Source organism: Arctopsyche grandis, chromosome 5, assembly GCF_051622035.1.
Source record: "Arctopsyche grandis isolate Sample6627 chromosome 5, ASM5162203v2, whole genome shotgun sequence".
Taxonomy (NCBI): domain Eukaryota; kingdom Metazoa; phylum Arthropoda; class Insecta; order Trichoptera; family Hydropsychidae; genus Arctopsyche; species Arctopsyche grandis.
This window is the reverse complement of record NC_135359.1, coordinates 20,428,894-20,445,823: the sequence shown is the minus strand read 5'-3', so window position 1 is coordinate 20,445,823 and position 16,930 is coordinate 20,428,894. Positions and strand designations below refer to the sequence as shown.

At 34.8% G+C, this 16,930-nt stretch overlaps 1 protein-coding gene across 1 annotated transcript; it reads right to left on the bottom strand.

Annotated features, from left to right (window-relative positions):
• Positions 1–3,448: 3,448 nt before the first annotated feature.
• On the bottom strand, positions 3,449–16,549 carry LOC143911737 (calpain-D-like). The gene is made up of 20 exons (XM_077430752.1): positions 16,062–16,549; positions 11,973–12,160; positions 10,475–11,891; positions 10,263–10,400; positions 10,032–10,186; positions 8,972–9,104; positions 8,751–8,881; positions 8,588–8,678; positions 8,294–8,505; positions 8,102–8,208; positions 7,831–8,029; positions 7,552–7,757; positions 7,382–7,478; positions 7,149–7,312; positions 6,768–7,018; positions 6,530–6,694; positions 6,332–6,443; positions 5,994–6,260; positions 5,779–5,921; positions 3,449–5,204 (listed from the first exon to the last, which is right to left on the bottom strand). Exons 1-20 carry the CDS (start codon positions 16,547–16,549, stop codon positions 4,943–4,945), a joined length of 4,926 nt encoding a protein of 1,641 aa, XP_077286878.1. The 3' UTR covers positions 3,449–4,942.
• Positions 16,550–16,930: the final 381 nt, after the last annotated feature.

Below are 16,930 nucleotides of genomic sequence, written 5' to 3'. Positions count from 1 at the left end.
AAATAAAATGAAAATATAAAAAAAATAAGTCCCCTTTAATTTTTGGTTTCGAGCAGTCGCTCCGTCCGCATAGCCTCTCAGGCACACACTGCTCTATTAATTTTGACTAAGAAACATTCAGTAGTGAATTTCGAACTATCAAAAAAATCTATGGCACTCAAAGGGTTATTCAAAAAAGTTTTTTGTTAACATACATTTTATATATAAAATATATTTTATGGTGAATATTGACTGATTTTTATGAGATTGGAAGGGGTTAAATTGAACGCATAAAAGCGTATATTTAAATTATAACAAAAACAAACACATATGTAGAATCATAATTGAAACGGAGTATTTACAATGGCGACCTGCATTTGTTCAATACTGTGAATCTGTTACTAGTACGACATAAACAGCTTGTTCTAACAACTTATGAAGCATTAATTATTTTTCATCCATGCGTGGGAAATATAATGTTATACTTACTATGCTCTTTAACATTTTCTCAGTGTTGAAACAACTTGCATGTACGCTCATGAAAATTCTCCGAAATAATATAATCTATCACGCATAACCAAACATGACAAACAAAATTTAACCCATGGCTTCCTATTAGATTTATAAAAATATATAAACGCTTTCTTCAATTTGTGTGCGATCTGTTTGTTTTTCGTATTTTACGAACATGGTTATTATGTATAGGAAATTATGGGTTAACATTAAATATTATAAATATATAGCTATTTTTACCAATTAAATATGATTCTGAATGAGTGTAAGAATCAACTCTAATTAATTTTATGCCGAGTTATAACGAAAGTAATTCATTTGTTTTTTTTTGTTTTGTTTTTTTTTGTAATTCAAAAATGAACTCAATGTAAAATAATATTCAATTTCCTTCTATAAATATTTTTATTCAGGTCTTTGCCTTTATTATAAGGACAAGACAACGTCTCTGTTTTATTTTTTATTATTAAATATTATATGATATACACACATAAATAAATATATAATATATAATTGTATATAACAGTATTATAAATGTTTTGTGTTTGGTTGTTTAGTTCAGATTTGTGTGCAAAACAAATTTAATGCCATTAACAATTTGTAAATGTAAATGTGTTTTGAAAATCTAAAATAATTATATTGTTGTATGTCTTGTTTACCATGTACAAAAATTAAAAAATATAAATAAAATGCAGCATGAGAAAAATTGCAAGGTTTTAGTTCTCATGCTTTTTCTGTATATAAAAAATATATTTTATTTTATCTCCGCAAAGAAAATAAAACGAACAAAAAAAAATTGGTTTTCCTCATAATTCAATTTGACATCTTATATATAATTTCGAAAGAAACTTTGTATGTTTGTTTGGTTCGTAGAAAAAAACAAATTAATATTCAAATAAATTTAAATAAAATAAAACTATTCAAATAAATTTAATAAAATGTTTACTATTAGATTGGCCATGTTTAAGCAGTTTATATTACAAATACCGAGCGAAACCGGGTAAAAACACTAGTTAATATAAAAGAAATATAAATTTAATTAATGTATACGATTAAATAAAAACTACATAGTTGAAAAGATGCACGAATTCTATCATTACTTTTATGAAAACAAAACGTAAATATTATGAATTGAATTTGCTCATTTGATTAAGGAAAATTTTCCAATACAAAATTCACAACCAATTATTCCAATTGTACATTGTATGTTGTATACTTGCCATATTCTAATTTGATCCCAAAATTAGCTCTACATATAACATATGTATGTACATATATAAAAAGGTCTAATGTGAGAACCAATTCTAATGATTCTTATAGAATAAACTTGACACTTCAACATATTAGGTTATATACACCTTCATAAAAATATATTTCCAAACAGGAAATGTCACGAATGAGACACACAAAATCAAATGGGGTAAAAATACACCTTATCCGACATGACATTTCCAATGACAAACGCATAAAAGCAAAGCGGGTTTGTCTGAAACACTAAACCTCATAATCACGACGTGAATGCTGCTCAATGGTGCAAATACAACATTGTTATTCCGTAAGAAAACCTTCAAAGCGTACAACTGATGGAGAAAATCGACGTTGAAAACATTGTAGTGATAAATTTACACACCACTACGCAAACACGCATAGAAAATCTGTAAATAAATGGAATGATAACAAATTTTGAGAACACATTTCTTTATTTCCAATCATAATACAATATATAATGTGCCATCACACAGCTCATGTAAAGTCATTGAGTAAATCATAATATCACTTCAAAAGTCAACGAATCAAGGTTGTTCTTAAACAATATGTGTATGTATGTATATGTACATTTGAAAATACATACGTCACTAGTGCGCTCTCGACGATTTATCAAATTTTAGTCTCAAACGTTCAAAAGTAGCGACTAACAGACATATGATTTACAAACTATACATACAAATAACCTAGACGAATTTCATTTAAAATGAAAATTTTTACACAAATATATTCCAAAATGATCAACTGATATATGCGAAACTCAATATTTCTCATTAAAAAAAAATCTAATTTCATATGCTCCTAAAAACAGTAAATCACAGAATTAGTTATTTTCGTACCCTAATTATATCGTCAATTGCAAATGTATTTTAATTTTTTCTTAAGACTTATTGCATTAAATATTTCATTGCTAGTACTCTACTAAAAAAACTGGAATACAATGAAAATGCAATAAAAAGGTAGTATATGGCACAGACAATTATAATTAACAATTATTAATATCAACAATGATGAGTAATTTGAAAAGAACCTAAGTTTAAAATCAAGATAACAAATATATTAACATTATTTGGCAAGTCAAATGATATGTACATAAAAACATAAAGTGTAATATCATCACGATGAGCAATGCGAAGTGGACTTTAAGTGGAAAAGTAAAATCTCGTAATTATTCCAAAAAATTTTATCCCACATTAAGAGCCAAATACGCATTAAAAATAATGAACTAAATCAGTCTGAATTGAGTAAAAAATAAACACGTAATAAAATAAATCCAAATTATAAAGCGTAAGACCATCAAAAAATAAATGTATATATTCGATGATTTAAAATCATTAAAAAAATATAGTAGCAAAATGGCAGTTTTTAAGAAAATAAAATCAATTAAAAAATTGAAGCGCAAAAAAAACAAATACAATGGCAGTCTTAATTAATGAAAAAAGTCACACTTTATACATCAATCTACTATTAACAAGCATTAATTAATTCTACTAATAAGTATATTATAATTCAATGCAAATAATAAATAATAATAATATATTACTACAAAATTATTTAAATATTAGTGAAAAGATAAGCATACAAATTTTATTCAGATTAATTGGCAGTGATGAAATATTTTCACAATTCCTAAAATATAATATAATAAAATGGAGCGTTTATTAATTTGAGACATTATTGAGTTTTTTTTTTTCATATCAATTTATGTGTTTGACATAAAATCAGACTAAAATAAATAATGAAGTAACGCCTTAAGCTTAGAATAATGAATGAAATATATATCACAGTTTGCAGGGTTACACTGATAACTTAGTACATACGATGTCAATAATTGTATTTGTATTTCAATTTGAGCAAAATTATAATATGTATATAAAAACAATAACAAAAATAATATATTTATAAAATCGAAGAGTATTTCTTAATCGAGAACAAAGATTAAAATATTGCAAACATCTTTGGAATGACTTTGATTCCTTAAGCGGTGAACAAAAATATAAATAAAACTCTTCAAAGTGTACCTTTTACATCACATTGCAAAGTTACACATATCGAATTGTAATGAAATGACAAAAAATCTAAAAATTGAAACTGAATAAATTTAAAAATTGAATTCTAGCATTAATGGTAATAAAAATTAAATGCATGAACCTATTGAACGTCAAAATTGTCAATTGAATACGGAGATCGAAAACATGATGATAATAATTAAAAAGTGCACACAACATACGGATATGACTAAATATAATATTAATACAATTGTAATGCTAAGTATTGTTCTCATATTTGAATACAATGAGTGCTTTAATAATTATCTTAAATATTTATTGAACAGAAATTAAAAATCTAGAAGATTCATTGACAGTATAAAAACTTAAAAAATAATTAAAAAAAAATAAACATTACTATAAAAATTGAGGAAAAAAACGTTAACATAATAATAATTGACAATATAAAGAATTTCTGTTAACATTTTTAGACACACTTTGCGTTTGAGGTGCAAAAACATGTAATTTTTTCTACAGATCTTAAAATGTGTGTCGTAATGTGAAAGCACGATAAAAAATATTGCACTTTATTAAAATTAAACACATATCTAAGTTATTATAGTAATACGTAATATCTTTTCATTAATCGTGTAACAATAGCAAATTTATAATTTAGATATCGACTAAAAACAATCAAAATGTAAAACATGAATAACTTGGAAAGATATTGAAAACAGGATAATGCAGTGACTAAAGTGTAATTAATACATTCAACTATTAGTGTAACCAATCGTAATGAAGGTGGTGTACCTTATTAATTTATTAAGTTGTGCATAAACCCCATAACATGCTAAGAGTCCATTTATCAGAAACAATTCCTCACGGTTAACTCTAACAATAGAGATGACAAGATACATGTTTCAATTTTCATATAAAATAGTTATATCTTTTCGTTAGTAATTTTTACACAATAATTTACTGTTTACAACTATAGAGAGTGTTGCGATTTTTTTATATAGCATTCATATATATAATAGTTTGAACATGTGCACAGATTCACACTTTATATCACGTTTGTTTTTAATTTAGAATCACAAATTGGATGACTAAAATGTGGCGACGACTATTTGTATTAAATAGTGCAATTTTAAAAGATCACAGTGTGAGATGAGTGGTTGAATGAGAGTCGTGACACCAACTCATGTGATGAGACGGGGAGCGTGCAAACCGTGCACCTGATAATCCAACGGCGGCTGATGGTGACGGTAAGTGTCATCATCTTCGGCTGAGGGATCGGCGGATGACGAGCTGGCCGCGGCCGAAGAATTGGTCGAAGCCCCGCTTCCAGGTGGAGTCGCCCAGTCGTGAAGAGTTCCAGTCGTAGCGAGACGATGCGTCAAACGATGGGCGATCGAAAATCCGCCACTGCCTTCCAATTGAGTCAAAACTATAATCACTTGTCTGAAATGTAATAATAAACACAATTTTAACTTCATAAATATAAGATGGTTTGATCGAAAATGACATTGATAGGATTAAAAACAAAACTTGATTTGTCGATACTTTGTATATAATATGTATGTACATATGTTATAGTCAAAGTGTTCACTCTGGTTCGTTCATGAACATACTAGTTTGTTCATACACGACCTATTGGTTTTAATCTTGAAATATTCCCTATGTGATATCAAAACGCCAAGTATTTACATATGTATGTAAAAGGGAAATCATATGGAAACCACATTACAACGTTGCTATAGTTCCCATTTCCGCCTAATTTTTTAAAATATTACAACCCAGGGTAAGTATGTATTTCTACATAGAGTATGGGACAAACGATTGAGAATACTCAAACTTATACCTAATAGTTTGTGCATGAACAAATCAGTACTAAGTACTAGTGTAATTAGAAATGTACACTTGGATTGTAACATATATGTACGTACACAAAATAGATAAAGTAATAAGTACATCACATGGCATCGTTTGAAATGAAATAGGCTTTCTTTAAAAATAAGTATTTTAATTAGCACACCTGTGCAATGGTGGAACTGAATCAATAGTCTTCAACTCTCCTCTAGTCGATACGACGTTGTAACTTTCCTGACAATCGCATTTCACGTGAATCCATTTATTAGAATGTCTATTCTCTACCATTACGACCAACCCTGCCCAACCCTAAAAAAATATAAAACAATATGAATATCTGAAATCAATCAAAATGCATTCGAATAAGAATTTAATTCAAACCTTTGTGAGATAATAAGCAGTCATTCCCTGCCGTCCCTCATGTCGCTGACCACGAGCTAAGGTTAAACCTATAATAGCATCGGCCAACACATGAGGAGGCGGTGGAACTCTTTGCAAAAGTAATCTCTTCGACGAATGCACAGCTAAAACGTGACGAGGAAAACTAGCAGCGTCCTCCAACCCCGTATGCCAATGATTGAACGCCAAACAAACCACCACATACAAATCTCGTTCCAGCATTTTGTGACATCCAACAAAACCTCTCACCTATACAATAAAATCAAATCAAACCACAATAAACAAAATTTTAATTGAAAGCATACGAAACAAATAATAACCTGTCTTTTACTGTGCGCCACTAAACGACCGGGATGAGGTGCAGCACCTGCTCTCGCCCGAAAAACGACCACGCACAAATCCAACTGGGATCTTTGAGCTTTAGCCGAACTTCTACAAAGAATAAAACCACATATGTACGTATTATATAATAACCTCAACACAAATAGATTTTCATATATAATATAAGCAATACAAACCTTTGTCCTTCTTGAAAGAGTGTAAAATCAGCTTCAGTCGGTTGCAAAACCGTCAGAAGCAAACATGACAAGTGACGAGTGGATGCAAGTGGCGGCAGAATTCCGGTAAGTCTTACTTCGTGCCAACCTACGCGAACTTTACAAATATCTATACAATCGAAGTACCTGCAAAAAAAATCATTTAAGCATACGGAATTTTGAAAAATCCACACATCGGAATACTGATGAATGAGATTACTTCAAGACATCGTCGAAAGATATCCAAAATACTCCTTGGTCATCGTCAGATTCGCGGGTTACGTGGAGGGCGCGACGCAATGGCTCTGTCCAACGAGGGCACGAATGGCTATAAGCACCACGCCAACTATAATGACCCCATGGATTACGAAGTTGTAACAGACGTAACGAGCCTGGAGCGTCCTTAACGTCGAGAACAGAATAAGCATGCCTCGGTCGCAACCCTAGTCGTTGGTACTCCTCTTCGTCGACCTGTCAATGTCATAATATACATAAATACATTTTTTTTATTTTTAAATAATTTCATGAAAACAAACAATCGCGCAATTTTAAACAGATAATTTTTCATAAAGTTACAATGGTTGGATCTCTTTTGCAATACCTTCATATTGCCGCCTCCACAAGAAGCACCCATCAAAAAACGAGCCTGACGCGAAGATAGTAATTGAGCCCATACGAGATCTCGATCCAATTCTTCTTCACCAGCACAAGCACCACCTTGTAATGGTACAGATTCACATGGAGCACCAGTTAAAGTACACAAACCTAAAATAAACAAATAAAATTTAAACTGAACACAAAAAAAACATAAATTATTAAGTTAATTCAATAAACCTTCGATCGCCCTGCCAGAAACGAGTGCCTCATAGCACCCATGAAGTTTTGCTACAGCTTTTTCAATTAATGGAACCCATAGTTGTTTCCGTTTAGCCTACAATTTTAAATATTTATTAAGAAAAAAAACGTTAAAATGAATTCAAACATACTCCTGAAATAAAACATACCTGTGAATAAACTAAATTTCCCCTCTTGTCGCACGGTAATAAATCGTCGACAAGAACGGTGGTCCAGCGGCCATCTTTACAAAGTCGAAGCTGGTAAGCACCTTGCGGTGAAACACCTTCACCGCGAAGAACAATACCACGAACCAACCAGTCTCTTTCAGCCAAAACGGCTAACGCACTCAACAACCAACAATTGCCCAACACACCTACGATAAAAAAATCACATAAATATTCCTGCAAATACAAAAAAAAAAAACATAAATGAACATAAATAAAAACCTTGAGATATATCACTGGGACGAGGATGTCGAAAGACAGCCCAAGGCAAATGGGCATCTTCAGCATCCACATGTATTTGACGAGGTCTTAACCAACGAGCAGCTGGCTGCTCTGCTATCGAACCAGAACCGGTCCCACCACCGTAATATAACGATTTCGGAGCGGCTGGAAAACTTTCGTCAACGAATTGACTACCTCTCTACAACATTTAAAATTTGTATTATAATACAATTACAAAAAAATACAAATCAATGCGCTTTCGAAACATTACCTGCATACACTGTGTGAGTATTTCTTGCCATTGTGCCCAAGCTAAACTTTCCTCTTTTAATCTCAACGTTTCCATTTGTGTGCTCTCTTGACGTCCTTGTTCGTTGACTGTAAATTTATACAAACAAATTAATTTCTATAGTAGATTGTATGACATATATTATATCAGTTTAACATTTAATTGTCAGCATACTGGTTTCACTTATTGGAATTAAATCAGTCGAAGGTGCAGCAGCAGATGCGTTTCCATCTATAATTGTAGAAATTTCAGTTTGCGTTTGGGATCTGCCTGACTGACACATTTCACACTGTATAGCTAGTGATGTATTTGTGTAAGTACAAGCTGCGCAATGCCACTCAGTAATATCAGTCACGGATGCGTTTGAGCTGGGTATATGAACATTACTGTAAAAAAAAGGCAAAATTAAAATAAAAAAAATTACATCATAATATATTTTTAATTTTTGTACGTATAATACATATATACCTTCTAGCTTCAGAAACAGAGTGAGTTTTGGGCGTCGATGGTCCAGCTAATCTTTTAGGAATAGGGGGAGCAGGTGAAGGACTACGTCGGCCTAAAATAAAATGAAACATTGAAATATCTAATGGATATATGTAAAACAGAAAAACGTATGTGAAAATTATACCAGGTTCATCAACACTTATACTAAGGGAAGGCATCAAAGTATTGGGGGCATGTCGAGGAACAGGTGGAGTCTTACAAGCTAGGCATAAAGAAGCCGACAGTGGATTACGAAGAGTACACGAACTACATGACCTGAAATGAGTTGACATAAAATGTACTATACATATTATATAATATGTTAAGTAATACTACTATGTATACGCATGTATATTTACTCCGTACCAAAATTCTCCTTTCCGCAATGTAGGATCCTGTTTATGTTGCGTAGAACGAAGGCGAGATCCACCGCATGCGATGCATACAGCAGCACTATTCGCATTCAACAAAGTACACTTTTTACACGTCCATCCTTCAGCTAAAAGAAATAGCAAAACATATGAATACCGAATGACATACAATAAAAAATAGCAATTTAAGATAAACAACAAAAATTCTGGCTTATGAATCATCATTAAATATGTCAACCTTTAATCTTTTAATGTAAAAAAAGATTCTAATTAATATCTTAGAAATCGAATTTTGAATAACTTTACATATTCATTTATATTATATTTAGCCAACAGCATAGCTTAGTGGTTGCGTTAATGCTAACCACCAATAGATGCCGGGTTTAATCCCGTAGATTGACCTCGATTGAAAAGAATTTATTCCGAGAATTTCTATAATGCTGCTGGTCAGACTTGGATATTTGTGACTCCAAGTCGGTCGTTTCAATATCAGAGTCTGTCAATTTACCTGATTTCATTGCTGTAACGGCTCCTCAACGAATTTGCAAAAACCATCTTACCCACTATGTCACCGTTGTTTGATGATTTATAATCTATATATTTATATATATACAATTTTAATACCATAGATGTCGCTCAGAGCAACTCGAAAATGGCATCATGGGAAAATATAAAATTGGGTCCAACAGTCAACATAACATGTTAAATACATATATATGAATATAGACTTGGTTTATAAGAATTTCTAAATATGTAAAACTTATTACACTATTTGTCAACATCAAAATAACAAACGTGAACATTCTAAATTCAACACTGAAAAAATCAACTTGTAAAAATAATACATTATGTAACGCATTTTCCTGTAAACAAGAACATACATACATACGTATCAAGAATGTTGAATAAGTTTTTCTATAAACAAATTATTATACATCGAGTCAATTTAAAACATGTTCCTGTAACAAATTTCAAACAAGAAGACTATTTCAACCAAGACAAAGTTATTCAACAATTTAATAACACCTCAAAAGCCTTAAAATTCATTTAAATACCTGCAGCAAAAAGCATTTCATCATTGCAAAGATCTTGATCGAGGGAGGCAATTGGTACGAGAGTTCCTTCTTGTTTTTTCTTTACCTGTTGATTTTGATTTACAGAATCGCTGATACGCAAAGTTGAATCAGACCCGTTAGAATCACCTTCTAACCTAAATGTCAAAAAAACATAACATACCATACTTTTTACAAAGATAAAGGATAAATTTAACGCAAACGAATTAATACCTCGGTGCAAGAGTAGTAAGAGCAGGACGAGTGAGACTAGGAGCACGACGACGAGCAGTACAAACATCACACCGGTTCTCCCAGGCACGATTGTACGCGTACGAGCACGCTCCACACGACCACATACGTCCTCCTCCCCTAAGAAATAAAATTTTAAATAACACATTCCAAAAACAACTAAAAATATTGTTAATTGCTGTCAAATTTCTTACTTTGATAAACAATCAGGATCAACCGACACGGTGTTATCATTTCCTCGGACCAATTTAGACGATTCGTTAACATCCCTAGCTACGAAACGAGTACCTATATGCGATGTACGTATATTACTGCTATCAGCCACAGAGGTAACCTCAGATATTGCTATATTGTCAGATAAATGTTCTCCAGTTGGCACTAGGTTATCTACATGCGAAAATTCACTACTAGTCGAACAATTGACTGGATTCTTACCAGTGTCATTGTTCAATCTCACATCATCGGAAGCGGCTACATACGAATAATTAACACCCGAATCACTGACTTGCAACTGAAGATGTAAATCTTTGTACTTTCCCTTGTTGGGCAAAGCGTAAATAACACCTTCACATTCGTCCCAATAGTCGTCTTTGTCAGCGTTTGCATCTAAGTTCTTGTCGTGTATCAATTTACCGGGTGCGTCATTGGTTACAATGCTGTGCCTATTAGAAAAATTACTATAACTATTAGGCCTATCTAAATTACTACTGTGATAGTTGAGATTCGACGATTTAATAATATCACTGTTTGAGTAAGACGATGACGTGAGATCAAAGCATTCGTGTAAGCTTCTTCTACTTGATATTACTTTTCCCGATGGTAAGTGATTGCTTTTGATAGTATCGGCTTGTTCCGAGAGCGATCTTTGGTACGTCGGTCTGATATCAGTCGCATTAGTGGACGGTGAATTATTCAATGTGACGTCCACCTTCTCTTGCTTGGGCCAATCCGGAACGGATATAACAACGCCTCTGCTCGAAGGCACTGGTAAAGTTCCATTTCTTCTTCTTATACTCTCGTATCTACTTAGCGTTGTAATCGCTCTGCTTTCGTGTTTGGGATACTGTTCGGTAGAAGTATGAGGAAACAGACATACTTCGCACGACGTTCTAGTCTCGGGATTCTCTAACGTGCACTTGCTACAAACCCACTTCTTAATTTTATACTGTTTATTTTGTTCACACTTATAGTCTTTCGAATAATTTAACTCCCAATTGGACCTCGACTCCGACTGTTTGCCTTTAGAATGCTTCGGAGTATTTTGACAGTGTGACTCGCCCTTCTGTCGGTCATGGTACGGTTGCTTGCATCCGGCATCATAATACAAGCAAGACATGGGATCGGACATCGATAAGCTGGCCGGTCGCATGAGTTGCTTGTGTATATCTTTGGCCGACGATCTGAGATACGGTTGAGTGTACGGTACAGATCCATGGGAATGAGATCGGGTTACACCAGCTGCCCCTTTATCCGCACTCAAAGTGTATTCATCACTGCTGAGAGACAACAATCTGGGGGCCTCCTGACAACTGTTCTCTTTGGAACTCATCACTGTTATGGTATTGCATCTGGGCACGGTAACACCGTCCACATGACCGCTTCTAGATCCACCTAAATAAGAAGAGTCGTTAAAAAATATCATATTATCGCAAATACGATGAAATGAAAAAAATATATAGATATATTAGTTACCAGAATGAGAAACGGCCCTCTCAATTGGCGTCATGCTGTCACCGTCTGGTGGCGTTGGCTGATGACGATAAACACGCGCATGAGGAGCTATCGTCTCACAGACAAGACAACGCCATCCAGCGGATTTGTTCAGCAATGAGCACTGGGAGCAATACCAACGCTGACTAAGATTCGGCTCCGATTCACATCTGAAATGAAAAAAATTCATTGTCAGCTTAATTTGTGATGTTTCCATTTACACTGTTTCAGAAAATACATAGCATGCAAGGGGTATACAAAAGGATAGTTTCATATTAATGGTTTCTGGGTCATTAAAGATAAACTCGTTATTCGAATACAATGTGCTCTAAGTATTGGAAAACAATTAAACTTCAAATGTTACATACATATGTACATGTGAACCGCAAGTTATAAATTTTATAATCATTGAAATTTTCATTAATTAAATAAACAATTAATTTTTAACATAAAATTTAAGCAATATTAATTCATAAAATTCAAAATATTTTCCGTAAAAGTTAAAAATTAAGCTGACGATTTTCAACGTGGGTTTTTTCAAAACAATTTGTTATTGTTGGATTCGAGTCAAAAATAACAATCAAAAAATTGGCAGGCATCAGATATTGATCGAAAAGACTGATGGTGATGCATATTTTCTGTCTAAAAACAACTTCTAAATAAGAAATAAAGGCGTCCAATAGGATATTTTTAATATATATGGGGAATACATAATGAAACTGAGAGTACTGGACAGATGAAAAGGTAGAGTAAGTAACTAATAGGTGGCGGAAAGGTTAATGGCCAGCAATGAGAGTAAACATCTGGTTCCAGAGATAAATAAAAACAAAACAAAAATCCTCGTCATTGACAGATTCGAGTCTCTCATAAAGTCCAATGCTTTAAAAGACTAAAGAAGTCAACGATTTTATTTACCTAGGTGCCTTGATCTCAAGATAAGGAGGATGCCAATCAGAAGAGAAATGGAAAGATATGGAAAAACCATTCTAGAATAAGAAAGACAAGAATTTGTGTGGTGCTATCTCTAGTAATTCCCATTGCATTGTATGGAGTCGAGACATGGACGCTTAAAAAGAGAGAAAGGTACATGTTAGATGACTTAGAAACGTGGTACTGGAGGTACATAAATGCTGCGTATTCTATGGACCGCAAGACCCACGAACATCTCCATCCTCAAAGAGCTGGCAGTTTCAGAGACTCTCCACAACATGTAGAAAAATGATTCTTTGGCCATATTGTCAGGAAGAAAATGGAGAAGATTCTAGAGAAGCGGATAGTCACCGAAACACTAGAGAGGAGGAGCAAGAGGATGGTGTCCCATAAAACTGTCAGATTAAATAAAAAAAACTGGTGAGATCGCGCTGCTTTCAACTTGGCATAAGACCGGGAGGAAAGGAGGCGGATCGTCTACAGAATTCTAGATGATGTGACCATGATTATCAGCATTGAGCAAATGAGAAAGAAGAAGAAGAAATAAGAAATAAACTGTTGCTTCAGTGATAAAAAATTATTATTTTAAGTAAAAATTCTGAAAAAAATGGCTTATTTAATCAAAAACATGCAAAATATATAAAAATTGGTGTAAAATTAATTGCTAAAAAGATGCAAACAATATACTCGGATATTATGAATCATATAGGATTTTTGTTTTTTGTCAAGAGTAATTTTGTAACAAAAACAGCCATAATAAAAACGAATAGATATCAGAAATAATATTATCGAGGAAAAACATTGTGTCGAAAATTAAAAAATATTGTGTCGAAAATTTTAATAAGTAATGATTACACTTGGGAGTGGTTTTTCATAATTTATTACACACAATAATTTATTTATGGACCATTGTGGTATTACAGGAAGAACCTAAAGTCCCACAATGGCCTACATAAGAAAATAAGAGAAAAAAAAGCAGAATACATAGTAAAGAATGTCTTCAATTTTTCTACATCCAACATTGATATATAATAAGAACCAGACATAAATACAAAACATCCCCGTGAGACTCAAATGGAAGAGAGAAGATCAAAATTACAATTATACATCACACCAATTATGAAAATACTGATGAGTGCAGGCTACCAGACAAATACGTTAAAATAATCTCCGATAACCTACGCCCACTGAATTGGAAAATATCACATTCAGGCAATGCAGCAACGATTTCATTAAGTCAAATAGCTTTTGGAATAGAAGTCAATATCAGCTTGAAGGAGAGAGGCTTGCGTTTCATCCTTGACTGACAAAAATAATTTGACTTTGTCAGCAAACAAGAGACATGATGCACTGTATAAGACTCTAGGGAGGCTATTTATAAAAATGGTAAATAGTAAAGTCGACCTCTGGGTTACACCAGATCTAGTTAATTATGGAGGAGATTCCAAAAAACCATACCCAACAAATTGCTTCCTATCAATAAGATAAGAAGCAAAGAGTTTTAGAATGATCAAAATCCCACTTTGGATAACCTAGTCAGAAGGTTAGCCAAAGGCAGGGCCGACATGAGGGGAGGAGGGGGGGGTTAAGTTCCAGGGTTTGGACTATTCGAGGGGCTCTATATCAGGACGTTCGACACATCGATATTGATATTTTATATTGTTAATAAAAATACATACATGTATACAATGCTAAATGTTTAGTATTTTTCGATTCACACATTCTTTGTGTTCATGTGAAATTGTACCTGTTATATCATTCTTTCTTATTCAATTATTTAAAAAAATAACAACCAACATATATTTAAATATTTTTTTAAAAGTTCTGATAGATTTTACGCATATTAAAAATATATCTTTAAGACCTTTTTTTTTAGTTTGTCATAGGGCCCAGAATTGTTTTTTCCAGGGCCTGGGATTCCTCTCGGTGGCCCTGGACAAAGGTTAAGGTTAGCCATTTCATAAAAATATAAAAACAATTGTGTCCAATGCTTAAAAAGACTATGAGGAAATCAATTTATCATTTTATTTACATAGGTGTCTCCTACTCTTATTACGAGAATGAGGATGTTCTTATGTTTTCAATTCTTACGGTTGTGAAAGTACAAATTGTTTTTATATATTCTAAACATCTCTAAAAAGAAGGGAATTAGAGTATGTCACATTGATGATGACACTTGAACGTATTGCTGTCACATATGCTAGTCAGCTGATTTATTTGTATATAAAAAAAAATAAACTAAACCCAATAAATGAACAAATAAACAAATGAAATAAAAATAACATTGTCGATAAAATAGTACGCGTAAAAGACAACACAAAGAACTCTGCATGGAAAAGAGTAACATTATCAGTTTGAAGAAAACAACAAAACATACTCGAAAAGTATACACAATTTCATATGGTTCATTTGAGCTTTATCGATTTTACATTTGAATCGAGAGCCAAGGATTTCGCGGCATAGAAAACATTGCGCTCAAATTACGACAAACATGTCAGCTAAAGCTCCAATAGACATTCGATCACATATGTACATCCACGTCGATTTCGAACAATCGTATGTAAATGGCGCAATTATTCATTCGGACATGTATATATTCTCGATAAAACGCGACCTTTCAATCACGTCGCGACTCACACCCACCACCGAACCGATGGCTCGACTCAGACAATCGAAAAAATCAATACATTGGATCAAGATATAGACGAATGTGACGAACGCAACATTGAACCCCCGACAAAGCGTCGATCGATCGAAACAATTACAAAAAGTCGCGCGAATTGCACCATTGTGCAATTCGCGCTCAACAAGTGCACGAAACACAGCGCGCCCGTTTAAAATAATAGACATACATACATACGTATCGTCGAAAACAAAAGAAGATATTTAATTTAAAAAAAAAAAAAAAAAAAAAAAAAAAAAGTGACGTTCCTTTGTTATTGATTTTTGTTTGACATGTCAGTGTGCGTGCGTTCGGCGAACGTGCGTGCACGAAAGGGTCGAGTAAACAAAGTGACGTTTGATGTATGATGTGGATGGAGCTTCACGCATATGCGACCCTTTGTTTTCGATCGACTCGCTCGTATGATGTATGAGAGGTGAGGCGAGGCGAGGGGGGGTGAAGGGTGAGAATTGGCAAACCTGCGAGTGGCCGGCGGCAGGGGCGGCAGAGGGGGCAGGAGCGGGGGGGTGAGCGTCCGCAGCCCCGACTGAGGCGAGCTGCTGCTGCGGCGGTTGCGGTTGCGGTTGCGGTTGCTGCTGCTGTTGCTGTTGCTGTTGCTGCGATGGCTGTGGCTGTTGCTGCGGCTGAGGCTGCGGTTGCGTCGGCGGTGGGCGTCGCGGGGGCAGCTGTTGGTTGAGCAGTTGCTGAAGGCGCTCCTCCCTGTGGTGGAGGGCGTGGGGGTGAGCGTGGTGGACGTGTAGGTGGCGCTGGTGAGCGTGGTGAGTGTGGTGATGGTGGTGATGGTGGTGTTGGTGCTGGTGCTGGTGCTGGTGTTGGTGCTGGTGGTGGTGGTGGTGAAGAGCCGCGGCCGCGGCCGTCCGCACCGCGAGCACGAGTCCGCCTCGGTAGGGTTGATGCGTCTGCAGTCGGCGCACGCCCACTGCAGCACGGACGCGATGGAGCCCATCGGGGCCGCGACACATCCTGCTAGCAAGAGTGCGGACCCCGCTCCCCCACCTTGCACCCGATCGCTCTTCCCTTCCCTTTCCTGTTCCCCACCCCTACCCCTTCCCTTAGCCGTGGGCGCCGAGCGCCGCCTTCACGTCCGCACCGCTCCGCTGAAAGCGGCTAACTAAGCTCCCTGTGTTGAGCTTTTCCTCGATGAAACGAACATATGGGCCGTACTGTTTGCGTTTCGCGCACTCGAATACGGCCATATCTCATTCGACCACTTCATTTTCACCACTTCTTGTTAGAATCCAGTTGGAATATCGACGCTACTGACACCGATTTGTGACACCGTTTAATTTGCCCGCTGAATTCCGAAACACGCGATCGGTATTCGTTT